Consider the following 17,754-nt stretch of genomic DNA (forward strand, 5'->3'; position numbering starts at 1 on the left):
GATCGGGAACTGTGTCATACATTTCATACGTCATATATCTCATTTTTTTAGAATACATTTATGCCACTTTTCATGCAATGACTTTTACGTACCGATTTGATCTGCGCCGGTGCTTTCTTTATAAAAGAGAATAATGAAAGTGATAATTCTACATTCTATTAAAAGTTTCGTACTGTAACAGTAGAAAAAAAAGGATTTTGATTCTGTAATTAGAAGAGAACACTAATAAATAGGGCTTTTATTTATGCAAGATATGACTGATCGCTCTAGAGTTCGATCATCCCGAAGTTTATTGATAGTAACGATATGGTTCCTAGTAGATTACAAAAGTCAAGCATCACTGGCTGTGGTCAGTAAGCGGGTGGGTGACCATTTTGACTAGCCTGCCTAGGGACCGAGAATGCGTGGTATTGGTCCTCTTTAAACTGTTCTACCGTAAAGTGCTCGACTTCGCGCTCAGGTCGTCAGGCTATCAAAGCAGGAAAGCCATCTCCTTTGCAGAGGATCCAAATTGCGATGACACGTCTTCGGATCATCCTGAGGTATGTTTCCAAGACCGTCGCCAATAGCCCATTGTGCTGCTCTAGTGCAACGTTAATAAAAAGTACCTAACCTTATATTTGGCACAACGTTTGCATATGCAGGTGAAAGGACCCTCTTAGTCAATCAGTTGTGTTCTCCCACCTTTCGATCTGCTGTGTGGAGGTAACTAGTTCGAATCTGGATATATTTTTGTGATGCCTTTATATAATTTGTGTAATCTGTTCCCCAACTTGATAAGCCGTACTTTGTAGTGAGCATACAAGCCTACAGATGCATGTATAAGTATAAATAATTAAACAAACAAATAAATAAACAAGAGGCTTATCGCTCTCCAAACGTCCTGTATCCTGGAGTTAGTGGTTTGAATTTCACTGTAACCTTGCATGCATCTTCGTGAAGTCTTTCTCTGAATTGTACTGTCTATCTTTCTACTAGAAAGAGGCTTAGCCGTATTTAAGTAATTGAGCACACTGTTACTTTTATTTACGTCGTACTAGAGTTGCACAATAGGCTATTGGAGACGGCGTGAGAAACACCCCTGAGGAAGATCCAGAGGCAACACTCATACAACAGTCCGTTTATAGGGAGGACGCATTCACACATCATCCATCAGCAGATCGTAATTTTGTCCTGAATTAGATTACAATAATTCTGCCATCCAGTATCCCAAGACGTATTGATTTATTATGGGAATTTGGGAGGACTTGTTGACCCCGACAGATTTAGCTTGCACCAGTCACCATTTTGCACACGAGAATCTTTGGTCGGCGAGATTCAAACTCACGTTTTCACGAACACAAGACCATCGTCCTTCTAACCAGACTAAGTCCCGCAGTGGACTGATCGTTAAGATACGGTTCCCAGCAGATCACCGAAGTCAAGCATCACTAGTTGCTGCCAGTGTGCGGGTGGGTGACCTTGAATCAGTCTGCGTAGGGACCGAGGGGGTGCGGTATTGGTCCTCATTAAACTGTTCTACCGTAAAGTGTTCGACTTCGCGTGCAGGTCGTCGGGCTACCGAGCGAAGACATGCTATCACAATTTTGACCCCACGGCAGAGGGTCAAAATTGTGATAGCATGTCTTCGGATCATCCTCAGGGATGTTTCCCCGACCGTCGCCAATAGCCCGTCGTGTAGCTCTAGTGAGACGTAAATGAACAAATCAAATCAAATCCAACCAGACTAACCCGGCCTACATCCTTTATATTACTATTTTATAATATAAAATCAAGATCGAACTCACTAACCCTCGAACAGGGGTCCAACTCCCTAACAGTCTAACCTGCCCAATTGAGCACACAAGCCTGCATGTAATTCTATCAATAAATAAATAAAATGAACAAACAACAGGGCTTTCTTGGCCATGTTTTACCTCCCTCAAAACACTATGCGAAGTGTGGAGATAGCGGGTTCGAATCCCGTTACCCTGGATGCATCTTCGCACCGTCCTTCTACTTGACAAAGGTTCATAAGTCTTAATTGCGCAGACAAGCCTTTCAAATTTATGTCGTACAAATAAGTAAACAACAATAAAAATAATTGCGAGAGTTCCCTGTTGGATTCCGTGGTAGCATGTTGTATTTGAAGAAGAGCCTCAGAGCTCAAATAAATATTGATAGGCTAAATTAAGCCTTACCTATTGAAACGCAGTGCTATAAGCGAAAGCAGAGAGCACGCCGCACTTTACTTTACTCAATACTCAATACTCAAATAATTGCCATTTTTATCGAACGCATTTTGCAGCGCAAGATTGGGTATGTATGCCTATTTTTTAATGCTCCGCAAAATTTGAATTCTTTTAAATTTTTATCATTATTACCTATTAGCTTGTATTTAAAAAAAATTAATTTCAGACGCAATCAGACTTAACGAATGTTGAAACTTTTTATGAGATCAAACAAAACGTGTATATTTTCATTTGCAATTGAGTATTTTTTTTAAAAATTTAGTCGTTATAAAATATTTTCTATATTTAGTGTTTATATTATCTTAACTATTCTATAAAAATATATATCGCAAACGACATCAAGTGCCTTGTTGAATGATCAAGATCGAAGTATACATAAAATAGTATTGTACCAGTATTTCAGCTAATTAGAATTATTTTGACTTTGACGGTATATCAGTCTTGTATTTTTGTTTTAAGTATTTAATGTTGTAAAATGTATTAATGATAGATATTGCTCAAATTGTTTTAAATAACATATTTCGGAACTTCTGTAATCTCACTAATAGCAAGGTGACTACAAGGTGTCAAATTCAGCAAAGTCAAACATTTCGTTTGATCGCATTGCAGTGCTATCATATTACGGTAAATAGTTAAATTACTGTTTTTTTCCAACTACAATACATTATTTTATTGTAATTTATAATCAATGTGATGAAAATTATGCATTTTTTTATGAATTAAAAAATTTGTACTTTTCGGTTTGCAGGGGGGCAAATTAATCAAACTATTTTTTTTATCACAAAACAAAATGACCATCAGCCATAAAATAAACTAATAAAATTTAAAAAGAAAAATAGTTGAATTTACTTACTAACCCAAAAGTACCAAATAATTAAGAAACGTAGTAACACATGATTGAAACCTTTACTTTTAAATAAATATTAGTTTATTAAACACTATGTAAAAAAAATGTAATATAGCTATACAATCAGATTTATTGCATTATAAACATTGTTCAGTGAGAAACACTCGCAGAATGCACTTTTGGGTGTTATCGATATCGACCTCTGATTGTCGATTTATTTTTATGCTTCGATAATGTAAAAATAATCAAGTTTATGAAATATAAGTAAGGTGTTCTTTAATCATCGCCTTTACTATATATTTATAGATTTCTTGTTAAATTTAGTTAAAATTATATACCAATGAGAGGTTGAAGGTAATTATTTAAGAAATGAAAAAACAGAATCGTTATATCAAATGTGAAGAATGAAGTGTTTTGTACAGAGAAATTAATTCCCAAGATTTTTTTTTCACATATAGGTTTATTTCTTCAGCTCTCATCTTCCTCCCCCTTTAATTTTTGAGGGTGGAAGAGAAGTGAATTTTATTAATGCAAGCAGCTGAGGTATTGTAAATGTTGTATTTTAATCAATTTATTTATTTTTTACTTTAAACTGTATGAAATCGAAATATTAAAAGTTTGATTTATTAAAAGTTATATGAGTTTTTATGGAGATTTATTAGTTCCACATTAGACAATTGTTGTCTTATAATTTTTTATTGCTCTAATTTTGAATTAAACTTCTTTACTTAAAGTTATTTACAGAATTTAGGTGTCAGAAATTCGATGTGACAATTTCAGTTCAAAACTTAATGTACTACTTTTCAATTATGGAAAACAATTTTTTTTAACTAAAAAAACGAACTCTTTGCTTTTTAAAATATCAGGGGAATGATATAGATCGAGTTGAATTTCGAACTTTTCATTTCCCCCCTTTCATTTAAATAACAGAATCAACAATTAATTTGACTAAGTTTCCTGTTTTTAAATACATTTATCCGTTGCATTTAATAAGGGAAAAAGAAAGTAAGGAGTGATTGCCTACTAGAAAGACAGTTAGAAATTACAATTTTATTTATTTACTATTTTAAATTTTTTTTTTTACGAATAAAAAAAAAATTATTTTTATGCATTCACTTATGACAATAAGATATTTCAGGCCTAGTCACATTTACAAAATGTTTTGTTTTTGACCAAAATTAATTATTTTCATGCGTCACCTGCGGGACAAATCAATCTAGGGAAGATTTAACGCTAACTATGGGAAATATTCGTGGTTTTCTTCTTCATGCAGTACAAATGTGAGTAAGTTCCACCAAAAGTTTGTCCCAATGCTTGATCCAGGAGTATCTTTGTTTTCTGAGTTGGGTTCAAATTTAGAAGTCTTCGGGGTTGATAATTGATTGTCGTAAACCCAAAAATGGGTTTGTTATTCAATACCGGTTGTAAGATGAGAAAATAAACTAAAATAAAATAAAGAACGACGAAAATAATTACACAAAAGCAAATATAGTATAGATTCGACTCCAATAGAGTCGAACAAGAAGCATCCTCTGTAAAACCAATATTTAACTATGTTTCGACGCAGAGGAAGGTTTTTGTTTATGGAACCAATATTGTAGTTTTTTTGTTATTTTTACCATTATTTGCAAATTATATGTTAGAGATCCAAGTGTCCCGCAGTGGACTGATCGTTAAGACACGGTTCCCAGCAGATCACCGAAGTCAAGCATCACTGGCTACGGTCAGTGTGCGGGTGGGTGACCTCTTGGATCAGCCTGCGTAGGGACCGAGGGTGTGCGGTATGGGTCCTCGTTAAACTGTTCTACCGTAAAGTGCTCGACTTCGTGTGCAGGTCGTCGGGCTACCGAAGCGGGGGTGCCATCCCCTCTGCAGAGGATCAAAATTCCGATGGCATGTCTTCGGATCATCCTCAGGGATGTTTCCCAGACCGTCGCCAATAGCCCATTGTGCAGCTCTAGTGCGACGTAAATGAACAACAACAACAACAACAAAGAGACCGAAGCTTCCGAATATGTGGTTTTAATCAGAAAAACGAGTCTTATTTGGTAGAAAGTAAACTCATAAATGTGATAAAAAAAAGTTACGAAGCATTTTAAATTAATTGCTTAAATATTTAAATAAAATTGATATATTTTGATTTTTAAGACTCTTTTGATATTGTGGGATATTTTCATAGTGTAATATTACTCTACATTTTGGCCATGAAACGAAATGCACAAGACTCAAATTGTAATTGTTCTTAATTGTTACAAATTTTTTTTTTTCTTCTCTAATTTTTGAGCAATTTGATATAGTTTATGCTTAATGTATTCTTACAGTTTGAAAAAAAAAAAACATTGAGAGTATTCTTTATTGTATCCGAAAGGTTTTGCATCAAAATGGCTGCCGTTACGGACATCACAAATGAAATTGAAGATAAAAAAGAATTCTTGCGCAACGCAGGAAGGAGGCTTGACTTAAAAGGTTTAGTCGATGAAGAGATTCTATACACATTTTGCGGAAATGGACGCAAGTATATTCTATTCATTCTACAGCTTTACCCAAAAATCGGAAAAGTATATTTTACAAATCTCATGGATTCTTTTAACGTTGAACATATTCCACGTAAAGCAGAATTGCTCACTGCTGACCTTCAAGACATGTAAGTAACTGTTTAATTCGCTTCACTTGATTCATTCGCATATTCCAGTATTTCCCAAAGTGTGGTACGCGTACCCCAAGGGGTACGGGAGCAGTTTAGAAGGGGTAAGCTTTTTAATGCAAAATATCTTGCAACAAACGAAAATTTCAAAAAATTTTATTTAAAAACAAAGTTAGCCATGAAAATTTACGATCACGTATTTTTCTATTGGCTATTTTTTGTAGAGTTAGCAGTTAATAATTAGTGGTGTCAACAGCCAGTTGTGATTTTTAACTTTTGCGCAATTTTTTATAGTCAAAAATGCATTTATTTTTTTATTAGTGATGCACAGCGTTACGAAAAATTTAGAAAGGGTACACCAAAGTCATAAGTTTGGGAAACACTGGCATATTCGATTAATTCTACAGCTTCTCCCAAAAATTCGAAGAGTATATCTTGCAAATCTCGTGGATTCTTCTGGAATGTTGAAAATATTCCAACGCAGAATTGCTCGCTGCTGACATCATGCACACGAGATATGTAAGTAACTGTGTAAATTGCTCTTGTTCTTACAAAGTAAAATTACATAGTTAGTCCATACAACTGTTGCAAACTTAGAGGAAAGGTGGATCACGTAATGAGGATTAAGAATCAGATAGCAAGTTATCGGAAACAAAGGATATCATCTGGAAATGTCATCGTACCTCGCTAGGGGCGCCTATTCGTCTTAAACTAGCTTTTCATTCGCATTTGAAACATTAAATTTTCTCAAAGATGCTTGAACGTCTTCCAGTACTTATTGCCTAAAATTGCATTTAAATAATCCCATAAATAGCTGCTTTTTTTTGTAATCCAATGATTTGGTGATTATCTTATCGATCTAATCACATTGGTCACCAAATCATCAAACTATAACAAAACAGCTATTTATTAGTCATTTGAACAATAATTTCTAGAAAATGGAAAACGTAAATAAGATAATTAAAACTACTGCTTTAAATGCGCATGAACTGCCAGTTTATGACGGGATGTTACGAGCAGTGGCATGCGATGACTATTTTGGGGAAATGTTCTATGCAGTTCTCAATTCTTAGGGTGTCGGCGTGCCTTACCTTCCACCTCTACGGCATTTCAGGAAAATCTTCTGGGAATTAAGCTAAATATATAAAATAGCTGAAAACGTCAATATAATAGACTTCAATATTACAACGTCAAGAAGCGTTAATAATTAAAGTCTCAGTTTTGTGAATATGGAAATCTTTTGTGATATAATTTGTTAACATTCCAAAAGTTATCCCAATGTTGTGCATTCTATTCTAAGCGCATAAAACTATGCAAAAATTAAGAATTACTCATTAGTTTTGATAAATTTCATCCTAGCGGGAAAAAATCGGTGATTTTTAAGAAATGTTTAATAACTTTTAAAATATTTCAGCCATTCGTTCCATTCTAAGGCCTAGAAAATTTTTAGGGTAAGATATATATATATGGTTTCAAATTATACCTTTACCTCAAATGTAGGACACTGAATCTGTGTTTTTTTTTTCTTTTTTTTTGCTTGGCGAAAGAACTTAAAAAAATACTGTTAATTTTTTTTGCCAAGTCTTTTAGTTTTGGAGATATCAGTGGAAGAAGGATCCAAATGATAGTTTTTGAGTGTTTTTGGATTTATAAAAGATACTTAGTATATTTGGTGACAAACAGTCGATAAATAACCTTATAAATCTCCAGTTTTAGCTATAAAGTAAAACTCCAAACACGAACGCTATGACTCGAACAGTTTCAGTAAGTGGCTGCGATTTATAGATTTTGCCAATCGAAAGTTAGTCATAAATAAATTAAGATAAGACAAAATCGTAATTTTCAACTATAAACACATGAATTTTAAAGCTAATTTACTTTAAACACATAGGAATATTCCATAGATTATTCTTGCACTCAGTTCTTGATTTCATTTTGATAAAAGGATGATATTGATAAGGCTGGCTTTATCGAATATATTTTATTGATGTAATGGTTCAAGAAAGTATTACTATAGACAAGCATAGTGTAACTACCACTACAAATATTAAATACTAATTTACTACTATATAAAACATGCCAACTTTACACGAATGAACTTTCAATAAATTAAAGTAATCGTATACAATACGATAATTTTATCTGCGGAAAGCAGAGGGGGAAGGGAAACGTTGATTGTTTATATTTTAGGTTATTTTGATTTATTAATTTTAATTTAATTGTATTTAAACATGCCTTCAAAATAAAATACAGTTACACCAAAAATTAAATATAAAGTGATTTAACACTTTAAATTAAACTTACTTAAATCAATTAGTCACGATCGAGAGAGAAGACGAAGTTCTTCATTAGTTCCCAATGTAAATTTCGTGTTTTATTTATGATATTTACAGTTATGATGATTGACTTTTTTTAATTAAAACTAATTGAAAGAGAAAATAGTTGCATTGGTTTTCTTTTTTTTCCTTTTTTTTATTACTTTTTAAAACATTAAAAAATTTATATCACTAACTTCAGGGGCCCTTTCTTTTAAATAAATAAAATTTTAATGGAACTATTTTTAATTTGGGGTATAAACCTAGGAATTTAAATTCAGTTTCAATGAAATGGACGGTCCGGTACCATTTGATCCACGGACCGGTACCGGTCCGCTGACCAGGGGTTGGGGAACACTGCCCTAAGCTAACGAGCTACTTCCGAAAATTATTAAACTGGAAGTAAAATATCATAATAGGCTTTTAAAAACACTTTTAATGTAAGAAGAAATTTTCTTAAAAGAAAAAAATATTTATTTATTGACAATCATAAAAAAATTGAAAATTATTAAAAAACATTATTTACTTATTGACATTGTAAAGAAAAATTAAGACAAGTTTGTTCACCTTGATGGTATACATTATTAATTTAAAAATGCATTTTTATGCCTGCATATTAACTATTTGACGCAGATGGGTCAGTTACCTTATTATGTATTTTCTTCCCGACTCTCTAATTACAAGTAAAAATATGTTTTGGTATTTTCTAACTAAAATAAACAGTCGAATAGCTACTAAAAAATATATAAGATTATCGTAATTATATTTGTATTAAAATATAAAATCCAAAAAAAAGTAGTTTTCATTCCTGTCATTTCATTTTTTTCATTCTTGTTCAAAAATTTATCAATAATTGATTTTACAAATTAAAGAAATTTCAGCGATGATCAATTGTTTCTCTTAAATCTAAATAACTGCAAATTTGAAGAATTAGTGCTTGATAGGAAGCCGTGTTTGGAATATTTTAACTTCAACATAGAAAAGGATTCCATAGTTTCATGCAGCATTTCCTAACCTTAAATTATTTAAGTCCCAAGTATAATATTTTTAACTTACTTTGACCTAAATTAATACAACATAATGGAAAAGTATGAAGAAAAAAAATGTTTAATGCATAGTTTGCGTCAAAGGGTTAAACTACGTTAATCTGTAAAACTCGTGTAGTAGCTAATGAAATGTTCATTTAGCTACTACTCGATGCTAATGAAATGTTCATAGTAGCTGAAGAAAATGTTCATTTTTTACCACGTTTATATAAACTTGCCTTCGTGTATGTCTGTCCGGGTGGAATTTTGTAATCGAATTTAAACTAACTTCCCGACTAGCTACAAACTTCAAATTTAGCACACTTTTCAGAATTGGATGACAATGCATGAAAATGAAGAGAAAAGACATACAAAGTAAAATAAAATTAAAATTTGAAAAAAAAATTTTTTTTTTCGAGATCGTCTTTTGTTGTTGATTCCATTATTTCAAATTAGTATTACATGTCAGATGAAAAGATTTTTATTGTCGGAGTATTTTTATTGGCTGAAAAATCACGTGGTAGGATCCAGTTTTTCCTCATTCATTTCCAGATCGTTTTGGTTGTCATCAGCATAAAACTAATGAAAGTCGTAAAAGTATTGTTTTTCTATAAAGATTTTTGATTTAAAATTCTTCCTAATTTAAAATGAAAGTTCTATTATTTCAGTAGTGGTCTTGTAGCAGTCTTGATTACTCTTGACTAAGAAAAATAATCTAAATAAAAATATATATTTTTTTAAAAATCGCGTTATTTGTAGTGAAGAATAATAATTAAAAAGCAATAATTTTTAAAAAATATAAAATAAAAATTAAAAAAATTATAACTTAAAATAAAAAAATTCAAAATAAAAAGTAATATTTTTAAAAACCACGTTTTTGTAGTTGAGAATAATAATTAAAAAAAAATTGAAAAACGAAAAACGTGGGGCGAATGAAATACATAATAGTATACATATACGCATACATATACTCATTTTCTTACTCATACACAGCCACATATACATCCACATACATACGCATATACACAAACATATTCCACATCCACATTCAGATGCAATTACAATTACAGATATACATACACATATTCTCAAGAGCACACATACACACACTAATATAACATTACTGTTATGTATTTCATGCGCCCCACGTTTTTCGTTTTTCAAATTTTTATTAATTTTTATTCTCCACTACAAAAACGTGGTTTTTAAAAATATTACTTTTTATTTTGAATTTGTTAAAATATAACTGCAAACAAAATTTTATTAGTTGGGCTGAATATAATTTAGTCATATCTGAATTTTCAGCTTTTTCACAAAAAATTTTAGTGATTATTGTGAATTTGTAACTGCCATCATCTTGTATTGTTTGTTCAAAATATATTATTTCAGATCCAAGCTCTCTGCACACAAAGAATATTTTACGCATATAGTATCTATCGACTGTTTCAATTGGTACAGGAATGCTAGAAATGGTTTCAACGTAATCCACCATCTTTTAAGACTTGGAGGAACTGCAGCCATTCTAATGACTATCAACTCACCATTCGAGGATTGTTTTAAAGACCTCATTGAAAACTCTGCATGGAAACATACCGATTTGGTAAGTTTTTGTACATTACAATTCCCATAAGCACAAGTATGCTAACTGCCCTGCTTCCTACAAGAGACATTCTGATGCGGTAGAACAGTGACCCAATTGTTTTCAGGTTTGGAACCCTAAATGCTTAACATTCTTTCGACGGAACCCCAACTTTATCACTAAAATATATAAAGACAAATTCCCATAAGCATAGGAAGGCTAACTGCTCTGCTTTCCTACAAGAGACATTCTGATGCTGTAGAACAGTGGTACCCTATTGTTTTCGGCTATGGAATGGAACCCTAAATGCTTAACATTCTTTCGACGGAACCTCAACTTTATCACTAAAATATATAAAGGCAAATTTCCATAAGCATAGGAAGGCTAACTGCTCTGCTTCCTACAAGAGACATTCTGATGCGGTAGAACAGTGGCACCCTATTGTTTTCGGCTATAGAATGGAACCCTAAATGCTTAACATTCTTTCGACGGAACCCCAACCTTATCACTAAAATATATAAAGACAAATTCCAATAAGCATAGGAAGGCTAACTGCTCCGCTTCCTACAAGAGACATTCTGATGCGGTAGAACAGTGGTACCCTATTGTTTTCGGCTATAGAATGGAGCCCTAAATGCTTAACATTCTTTCGACGGAACCTCAACTTTATCACTAAAATATATAAAGACAAATTCCATTAAGCATAGGAAGGCTAACTGCTCTGCTTCCTACAAGAGACATTCTGATGCGGTAGAACAGTGGTACCCTATTGTTTTCGGCTATAGAATGGAACCCTAAATGCTTAACATTCTTTCGACGGAACCTCAACTTTATCACTAAAATATATAAAGGCAAATTCCCATAAGCATAGGAAGGCTAACTGCTCTGCTTTCCTACAAGAGACATTCTGATGCGGTTGAACAGTGGTACCCAATTGCTTTCGGCTAAGGAATGGAACCCTAAATGCTTAACATTCTTTCGACGGAATCTCAACTTTATCATTAAAATATATAAAGACAAGTCCCCATAAGCACAGGAATGCTAACTGCTCCGCTTCTTGCAAGAGATATACTGATGTGGTTAAACAGTGGTACCCAATTGTTTTCGGCTTTAAAACCCTAAATGTTCAACAATCTTTCCACGGAACCCCGACTTTATAACTAAATTATATGAAGACGATAGTGAGCTTATTAACCTATAAAAGACTGCTCTATTTTTAAAATATTTAATAAGGAGAATGGCATTTTATTATTGTTTTATCATTAATAATTTTAAATAGTGTTTTATACCCGAGAATTGAATTCACAGTCTTTGAGCTGAGTCTTGTCTTCTTATGAATTTGTTTTTGGTGTATATAAACTGAAAATGAGTGAAATAAGCCAAATTATGGTTTTAGTTAAAATGAAAACTAAAATGGACTGCTATAAACAATGAAAATTGCTTGTTGGGAATCATATTTCTTTATTAACAATCTTTTTTTTTTAAAAGTGCTGTGGAAAGTACTAATGCAATATTTATTGATGAATTTTTTAGAATCAAGAATCTGTGTTTCCGAAATTTCCTATACGACTAAGTAGGAATGAATATAAAGAACTTGTCAAAGACATTGGCTTTGCAGTTGTTGAGTGTGAGGAATATTATCGAATATTCGAATTCGAAAGCCTGCTGGACTTTTACGAAAAATGTGAGTATGACATTTGGTTCAAATTTGTTCTAAAAATTATTTTTATTATTTACAAATAATTGAAGAACTCGTGTTTTCTCAAACTTGGCTTTGTGTAATTCTTAAGCCTCCCTATCAAACTCTACGGGTTTCGAACGAAATCTCGTAAGCTGTTTTTCGAAACTCCGTCTTCTTATGAAATTGATAGAAAAATGAGAAGAAAAAAAATAATAAAAAAATAAAAATAATAAATAAATAAAAATAATAATAAAAATAATAAATTAATAAAAATAATAAATAAATAAAAATAATAATAAAAATAATAAAAAAAATAAAAATAAAAGAAAATAAAAAGAAATATAAAATTTAAAAAAAAATACAAAAATTGAAAAATGGAAAAAAGAAACTGTTATTCTATTAGCTAGGGCATTTGATTAAAAAGTATCCAGAGCTAATCGGTCAAGTTTAGTAGTGGTTGGTGCTCAACATTGCATAATTTTGTCAGTTTTTCATGAAAATTATTTCAGGATTTCCTCGCATTCTTCTAGAAAACTAATCAGGTTGCTTGCCTTCTGTTCCAATTTTGGATTCTTATAGATAGACTATGAGGAATTCTAGCTTTGGTTGTTTAAAATGGTAGGATGTGGTAAGCGGACATTCTATTGCATAATGCCACACTGTTCCTACTCTTCCTCAGGCACATGTGTTGTCAGTTGCCAGGCGGAAGCGTTTTTGATAGGTTCAAAAGGGGTCGCGGTCTGTAAAGAAGAGGATTTTTCCGTCTTTTATTTCTCACTTAATACATCTTTCGAAAATATTTCATTCATGTAAGAAATATCAAACCCACCAAAACTGAAATGCAAAAAACCTGTACTTCATATTGAGGTCCTATTGGTGTCCCTAGATAGGAATTAAGAAATATCAAACCCACCAAAACCGAAATGCAAAAAACCTGTACTTCATATTGAGGTCCTATTGGTGTCCCTAGATAGGAATTAAGAAATATCAAACCCACCAAAACTGAAATGCAGAAACCCTGTACTTCATATTGAGGTCATATTGGTGTCCCTAGATAGGAATTAAGAAATATCAAACTCACCAAAACCGAAATGCAAATAACCTGTACTTCATATTGAGGTCCTATTGGTGTCCCTACATAGGAATTAAGAAATATCAAACCCACCAAAACCGAAATGCAAAAAACCTGTACTTCATATTGAGGTCCTATTGGTGTCCCTAGATAGGAATTAAGAAATATCAAACCCACCAAAACTGAAATGCAGAAACCCTGTACTTCATATTGAGGTCATATTGGTGTCCCTAGATAGGAATTAAGAAATATCAAACTCACCAAAACCGAAATGCAAATAACCTGTACTTCATATTGAGGTCCTATTGGTGTCCCTAGATAGGAATTAAGAAATATCAAACCCACCAAAACCGAAATGCAAAAAACCTGTACTTCATATTGAGGTCCTATTGGTGTCCCTAGATAGGAATTAAGAAATATCAAACCCACCAAAACTGAAATGCAGAAACCCTGTACTTCATATTGAGGTCATATTGGTGTCCCTAGATAGGAATTAAGAAATATCAAACTCACCAAAACCGAAATGCAAATAACCTGTACTTCATATTGAGGTCCTATTGGTGTCCCTAGATAGGAATTAAGAAATATCAAACCCACCAAAACCGAAATGCAAAAAACCTGTACTTCATATTGAGGTCCTATTGGTGTCCCTAGATAGGAATTAAGAAATATCAAACCCACCAAAACTGAAATGCAGAAACCCTGTACTTCATATTGAGGTCATATTGGTGTCCCTAGATAGGAATTAAGAAATATCAAACTCACCAAAACCGAAATGCAAATAACCTGTACTTCATATTGAGGTCCTATTGGTGTCCCTAGATAGGAATTAAGAAATATCAAACCCACCAAAACCGAAATGCAAAAAACCTGTACTTCATATTGAGGTCCTATTGGTGTCCCTAGATAGGAATTAAGAAATATCAAACCCACCAAAACTGAAATGCAGAAACCCTGTACTTCATATTGAGGTCATATTGGTGTCCCTAGATAGGAATTAAGAAATATCAAACTCACCAAAACCGAAATGCAAATAACCTGTACTTCATATTGAGGTCCTATTGGTGTCCCTAGATAGGAATTAAGAAATATCAAACCCACCAAAACTGAAATGCAAAAAACCTGTACTTCATATTGAGGTCATATTGGTGTCCCTAGATAGGAATTAAGAAATATCAAACTCACCAAAACCGAAATGCAAAAAAACTGTACTTCATATTGAGGTCATATTGGTGTCCCTAGATAGGAATTAAGAAATATCAATTTCACCAAAACCGAAATGCAAAAAACCTGTACTTCATATTGAGGTACTATTTTCAGTAGGTTCTAAACTTGCAATGAAAATGGAGATTCTTATTTAAGATTTTTCAAGAAGTTGCTAATCTCCTGTAGTAGAATTTGCATCATTCTAAACATCTTTAAAAAATATTTATTCAAATATTTTTGCCCGCAGTGGACTGATCGTTAAGACACGGTTCCCAGCAGATCACCGAAGTCAAGCATCACTGGCTGCGGTCAGAGTGCGGGTGGGTCACCACTTGGATCAGTCAGCGTAGGGACCGAGGTTGTGCGGTATGGGTCCTCGTTAAACTGTGCAACCGTAAAGTGCTCGACTTCGCGTGCAGGTCGTCGGGCTACCGAAGCGGGGGTGTCATCCCCTCTGCAGAGGATCAAAATTGTGATGGCATGTCTTCGGATCATCCTCAGGAATGTTTCCCAGACCATCGCCAATAGCCCATTGTGCAGCTCTAGTGTGACGTAAATGAACTACAACAACAAATATTTTTGAACTTTACTGTATTTTAAGATTTTCGAATTTGGAATCATAAGATAGGTTTTTAAAGATACCGAACCCCATAACATTAAAAGGAAAAAAATCCATGTATCAAATTGAGTTACTTTTTTGCAGTAGAATCCAAATCTGCAATAAAAAAAATTGGGGTTGGGATTGAGTTGAAAGTTTGGGATTGGGTTTAAGTTACCACCCACCCTACCCGCTGTAGATGGAGTTTGTGTTCGAATTTAGTATCATTTAATACACCTTTAAAATTATTTCATGCTTGTGTTTCTTTCTCAAGTTACTTAACTACTTCCACACTTTTTGGTCGCCTTTTACATCATAAAACTACATATATATATATTTATTTTTTCAAAGTTGATAATCTAAATTTTTGTATAATTAGGTATGAGTTTTATTTCGCCATTATTGACTTATATTCCAAAAGACCAGCAGCCAATCTTCGAAAACGACTACCTCGACAATTTCAAACGACTTCATGGAGTTTCATACCGAGGATATCAACGCATTAAGACCAAGACTTTGTCTCTTTTTATTCGAAAGCCTGCGCCTTTGTCTGCCACCAAATCTTCTCCTCCTCCACCACCTCCACCTCCTAGTTCTTCGTCTACTTCTTCCCCATACAGTTTCAGTTATCTTGGAGGACGATTTTAATTAACGTAGCAATCAATCTAGTCAATCAGCGATCAGTCAAACAATCCAATTTAAATCTGATATTTTATACAGCAATCTTGTTTCATAATTTGTGATCGTTTCGAATTGCTAATAGACGTTTATAACTTATAGGATTTTGCAAAATTAGTGTCTTAGAGGGAAACTAGCTAGACTACATCTATAATTTGGTAACAATCAATCTAGACAATCAGCAATCAATCAAGCAATCCTATTTAAATCTGATATTTTATATAGCAATCTTGTTTCATAATTTGTGATCGTTTCGAATTGCTAATAGACGTTTATAACTTATAGGATTTTGCAAAATTAGTGACTTAGAGAGAGAAACTAACTGGACTACATCTTTAATTTTGCAATATGGTATATGTAGGACATAGCTATTGAAATATGGTATGGGTATATGGTATTGATTCTTGGGGAGGTGAAAAAATTGTGACCAATAAGGATAAAAGAAAAACCTCGCATTTATAATGAAATTACAACCTTGTAACTTCTAAAGCATCTCCCGTAATTATGAAACATAGAGATACTATACAATGAATAACACGTAGCTAATTAGAATATACTTAAGTGTATATAGAATAATATATTCACAAGAAAAAAAGTATCAGGTGTAAAATAAAATGTATTTTAAATATTTCATTTTTAAAAAAAATTAGTTTGTATTTAAAACTTTTAGAATGCTTATTTCTTGTATAAAAAAAAAAAAAAAAACAATTGTGACGATTTAAGGGCGTGATTTTCAATGATTGTGAGCGAAGTGAAAAAATAAACCAAGCTGTCTGATAAATAACAATTTACCATATATTTTAATCAAAAACATTCATAGTTTTAATACATCAATTAAAAAAACTCAAAAGTTTTGTTTGCAGAATTATAAGATAATTTCTACCCGCTGTTAAGATAATTTCGTTTGTTCTAAATGTGTTCTACTTGTGTTATTTTTTTATGTGTATTACAGCTCAGTTTTAATATTTTTAATAGGTTTACATTAAGCTTTTATGCACTGTTCGAAAACTAATGTATTCTTTGATGTTTCATGTTTAATAAATAATTTATGGCAATTTTCTGATGTTTTATACTTAATTACATGCATTTTACTGCAGCTGTAAAAATGTTAAGAATTTTTGCAGGATGTTGCGAAAACCTTGATGCATTTTAACTATAGAAATAAAACTGAAAAGTACTATCTAAATATGTACTTTTATGAAAATGGATCAAAAGAATATAACAGATCAGTTAAAATTTTCAACATCCCCATACATGTGATTTAGGAAGCAAGAATACAAGACAACAAAAGCTCACAGCTAGTTCAATTCCAAGCTGCTTCCCTATAGGGACAGAAATGTTGCCTCTTTTTTGCAGAATTAAAAAGGTTGGAAATGCAGTCATATTTCCTTCATTAAGGGTTTTTCAAGTGAAGTGCAATTGCCCGGTATTCCTTACACTGATGTTTATTTAAGTGTAAAGGACAATTTCCCGGTATTTATGTCGTAAGCTAATTGGAAAATCATTTCCTTGGAAACGGCTGACATCTCTTGTTACGTTTATTGCAGTGAGCCTTGTAGGATATTTTGTTTTAAACTGTCGCTGAACAGACGACGCAAATTGTTTGGGTTGACGACTACTAATGTTCAACTCCGTAGCCTTATAATATTGAGTTCAATTCAGAAGACAAGGAAACTCTTGGATCAAGTATTGGGAGAAATTTGTCTTCGTGGAGGACTTTTTTTGATGAAACTAGCACGCATATGCGTTGCACGGAGAGGAAAACCACGAGAACCTCCCGCGGTTAGCCTGATGTCAAGGGACTCTAACCCATGCTCCGTCTACCACCGAGGATATTTTACGTCAGCACTATGGTTTGGGTGCACTGGATGCGGAGCA

The 17,754-nt window shown here is 33.0% G+C and overlaps 1 protein-coding gene across 3 annotated transcripts; it reads left to right on the forward strand.

Moving 5' to 3' along the window:
- The first annotated feature begins 1,943 nt into the window (after nucleotides 1–1,943).
- LOC107445971 (uncharacterized) lies at nucleotides 1,944–16,931 on the forward strand. 3 transcript variants are annotated; one of them, XM_087164508.1, is made up of 5 exons: nucleotides 1,944–2,298; nucleotides 5,447–5,722; nucleotides 10,452–10,662; nucleotides 12,175–12,325; nucleotides 15,578–16,931. In XM_087164508.1, the coding sequence occupies exons 2-5, from the start codon at nucleotides 5,460–5,462 to the stop codon at nucleotides 15,844–15,846; spliced, it is 894 nt and encodes a 297-aa protein (XP_087020634.1). In that variant the 5' UTR covers nucleotides 1,944–2,298; nucleotides 5,447–5,459; the 3' UTR covers nucleotides 15,847–16,931. The 3 variants fall into 3 exon arrangements, with proteins under 3 accessions (XP_087020634.1, XP_087020636.1, XP_087020635.1); XM_087164510.1 differs by lacking the exon at nucleotides 1,944–2,298 and adding an exon at nucleotides 2,359–2,661; XM_087164509.1 differs by lacking the exon at nucleotides 1,944–2,298 and adding an exon at nucleotides 2,701–2,855.
- Nucleotides 16,932–17,754: the final 823 nt, after the last annotated feature.

Source organism: Parasteatoda tepidariorum, chromosome 5 (genome assembly GCF_982258835.1).
Source record: "Parasteatoda tepidariorum strain Cologne lab strain chromosome 5, Ptep-v5.0, whole genome shotgun sequence".
In the NCBI taxonomy this organism is placed as follows: domain Eukaryota; kingdom Metazoa; phylum Arthropoda; class Arachnida; order Araneae; family Theridiidae; genus Parasteatoda; species Parasteatoda tepidariorum.

Coding starts and splice junctions, on each gene's coding strand:
- LOC107445971 (XM_087164508.1), top strand. CDS start 5,460: ATGGCTGCCGTTACGGACATCACAAATGAAATTGAAGATAAAAAAGAA. Junction 10,663..12,174: donor CATGGAAACATACCGATTTG/GTAAGTTTTTGT, acceptor TGAATTTTTTAG/AATCAAGAATCTGTGTTTCC. Junction 12,326..15,577: donor GCTGGACTTTTACGAAAAAT/GTGAGTATGACA, acceptor TTGTATAATTAG/GTATGAGTTTTATTTCGCCA.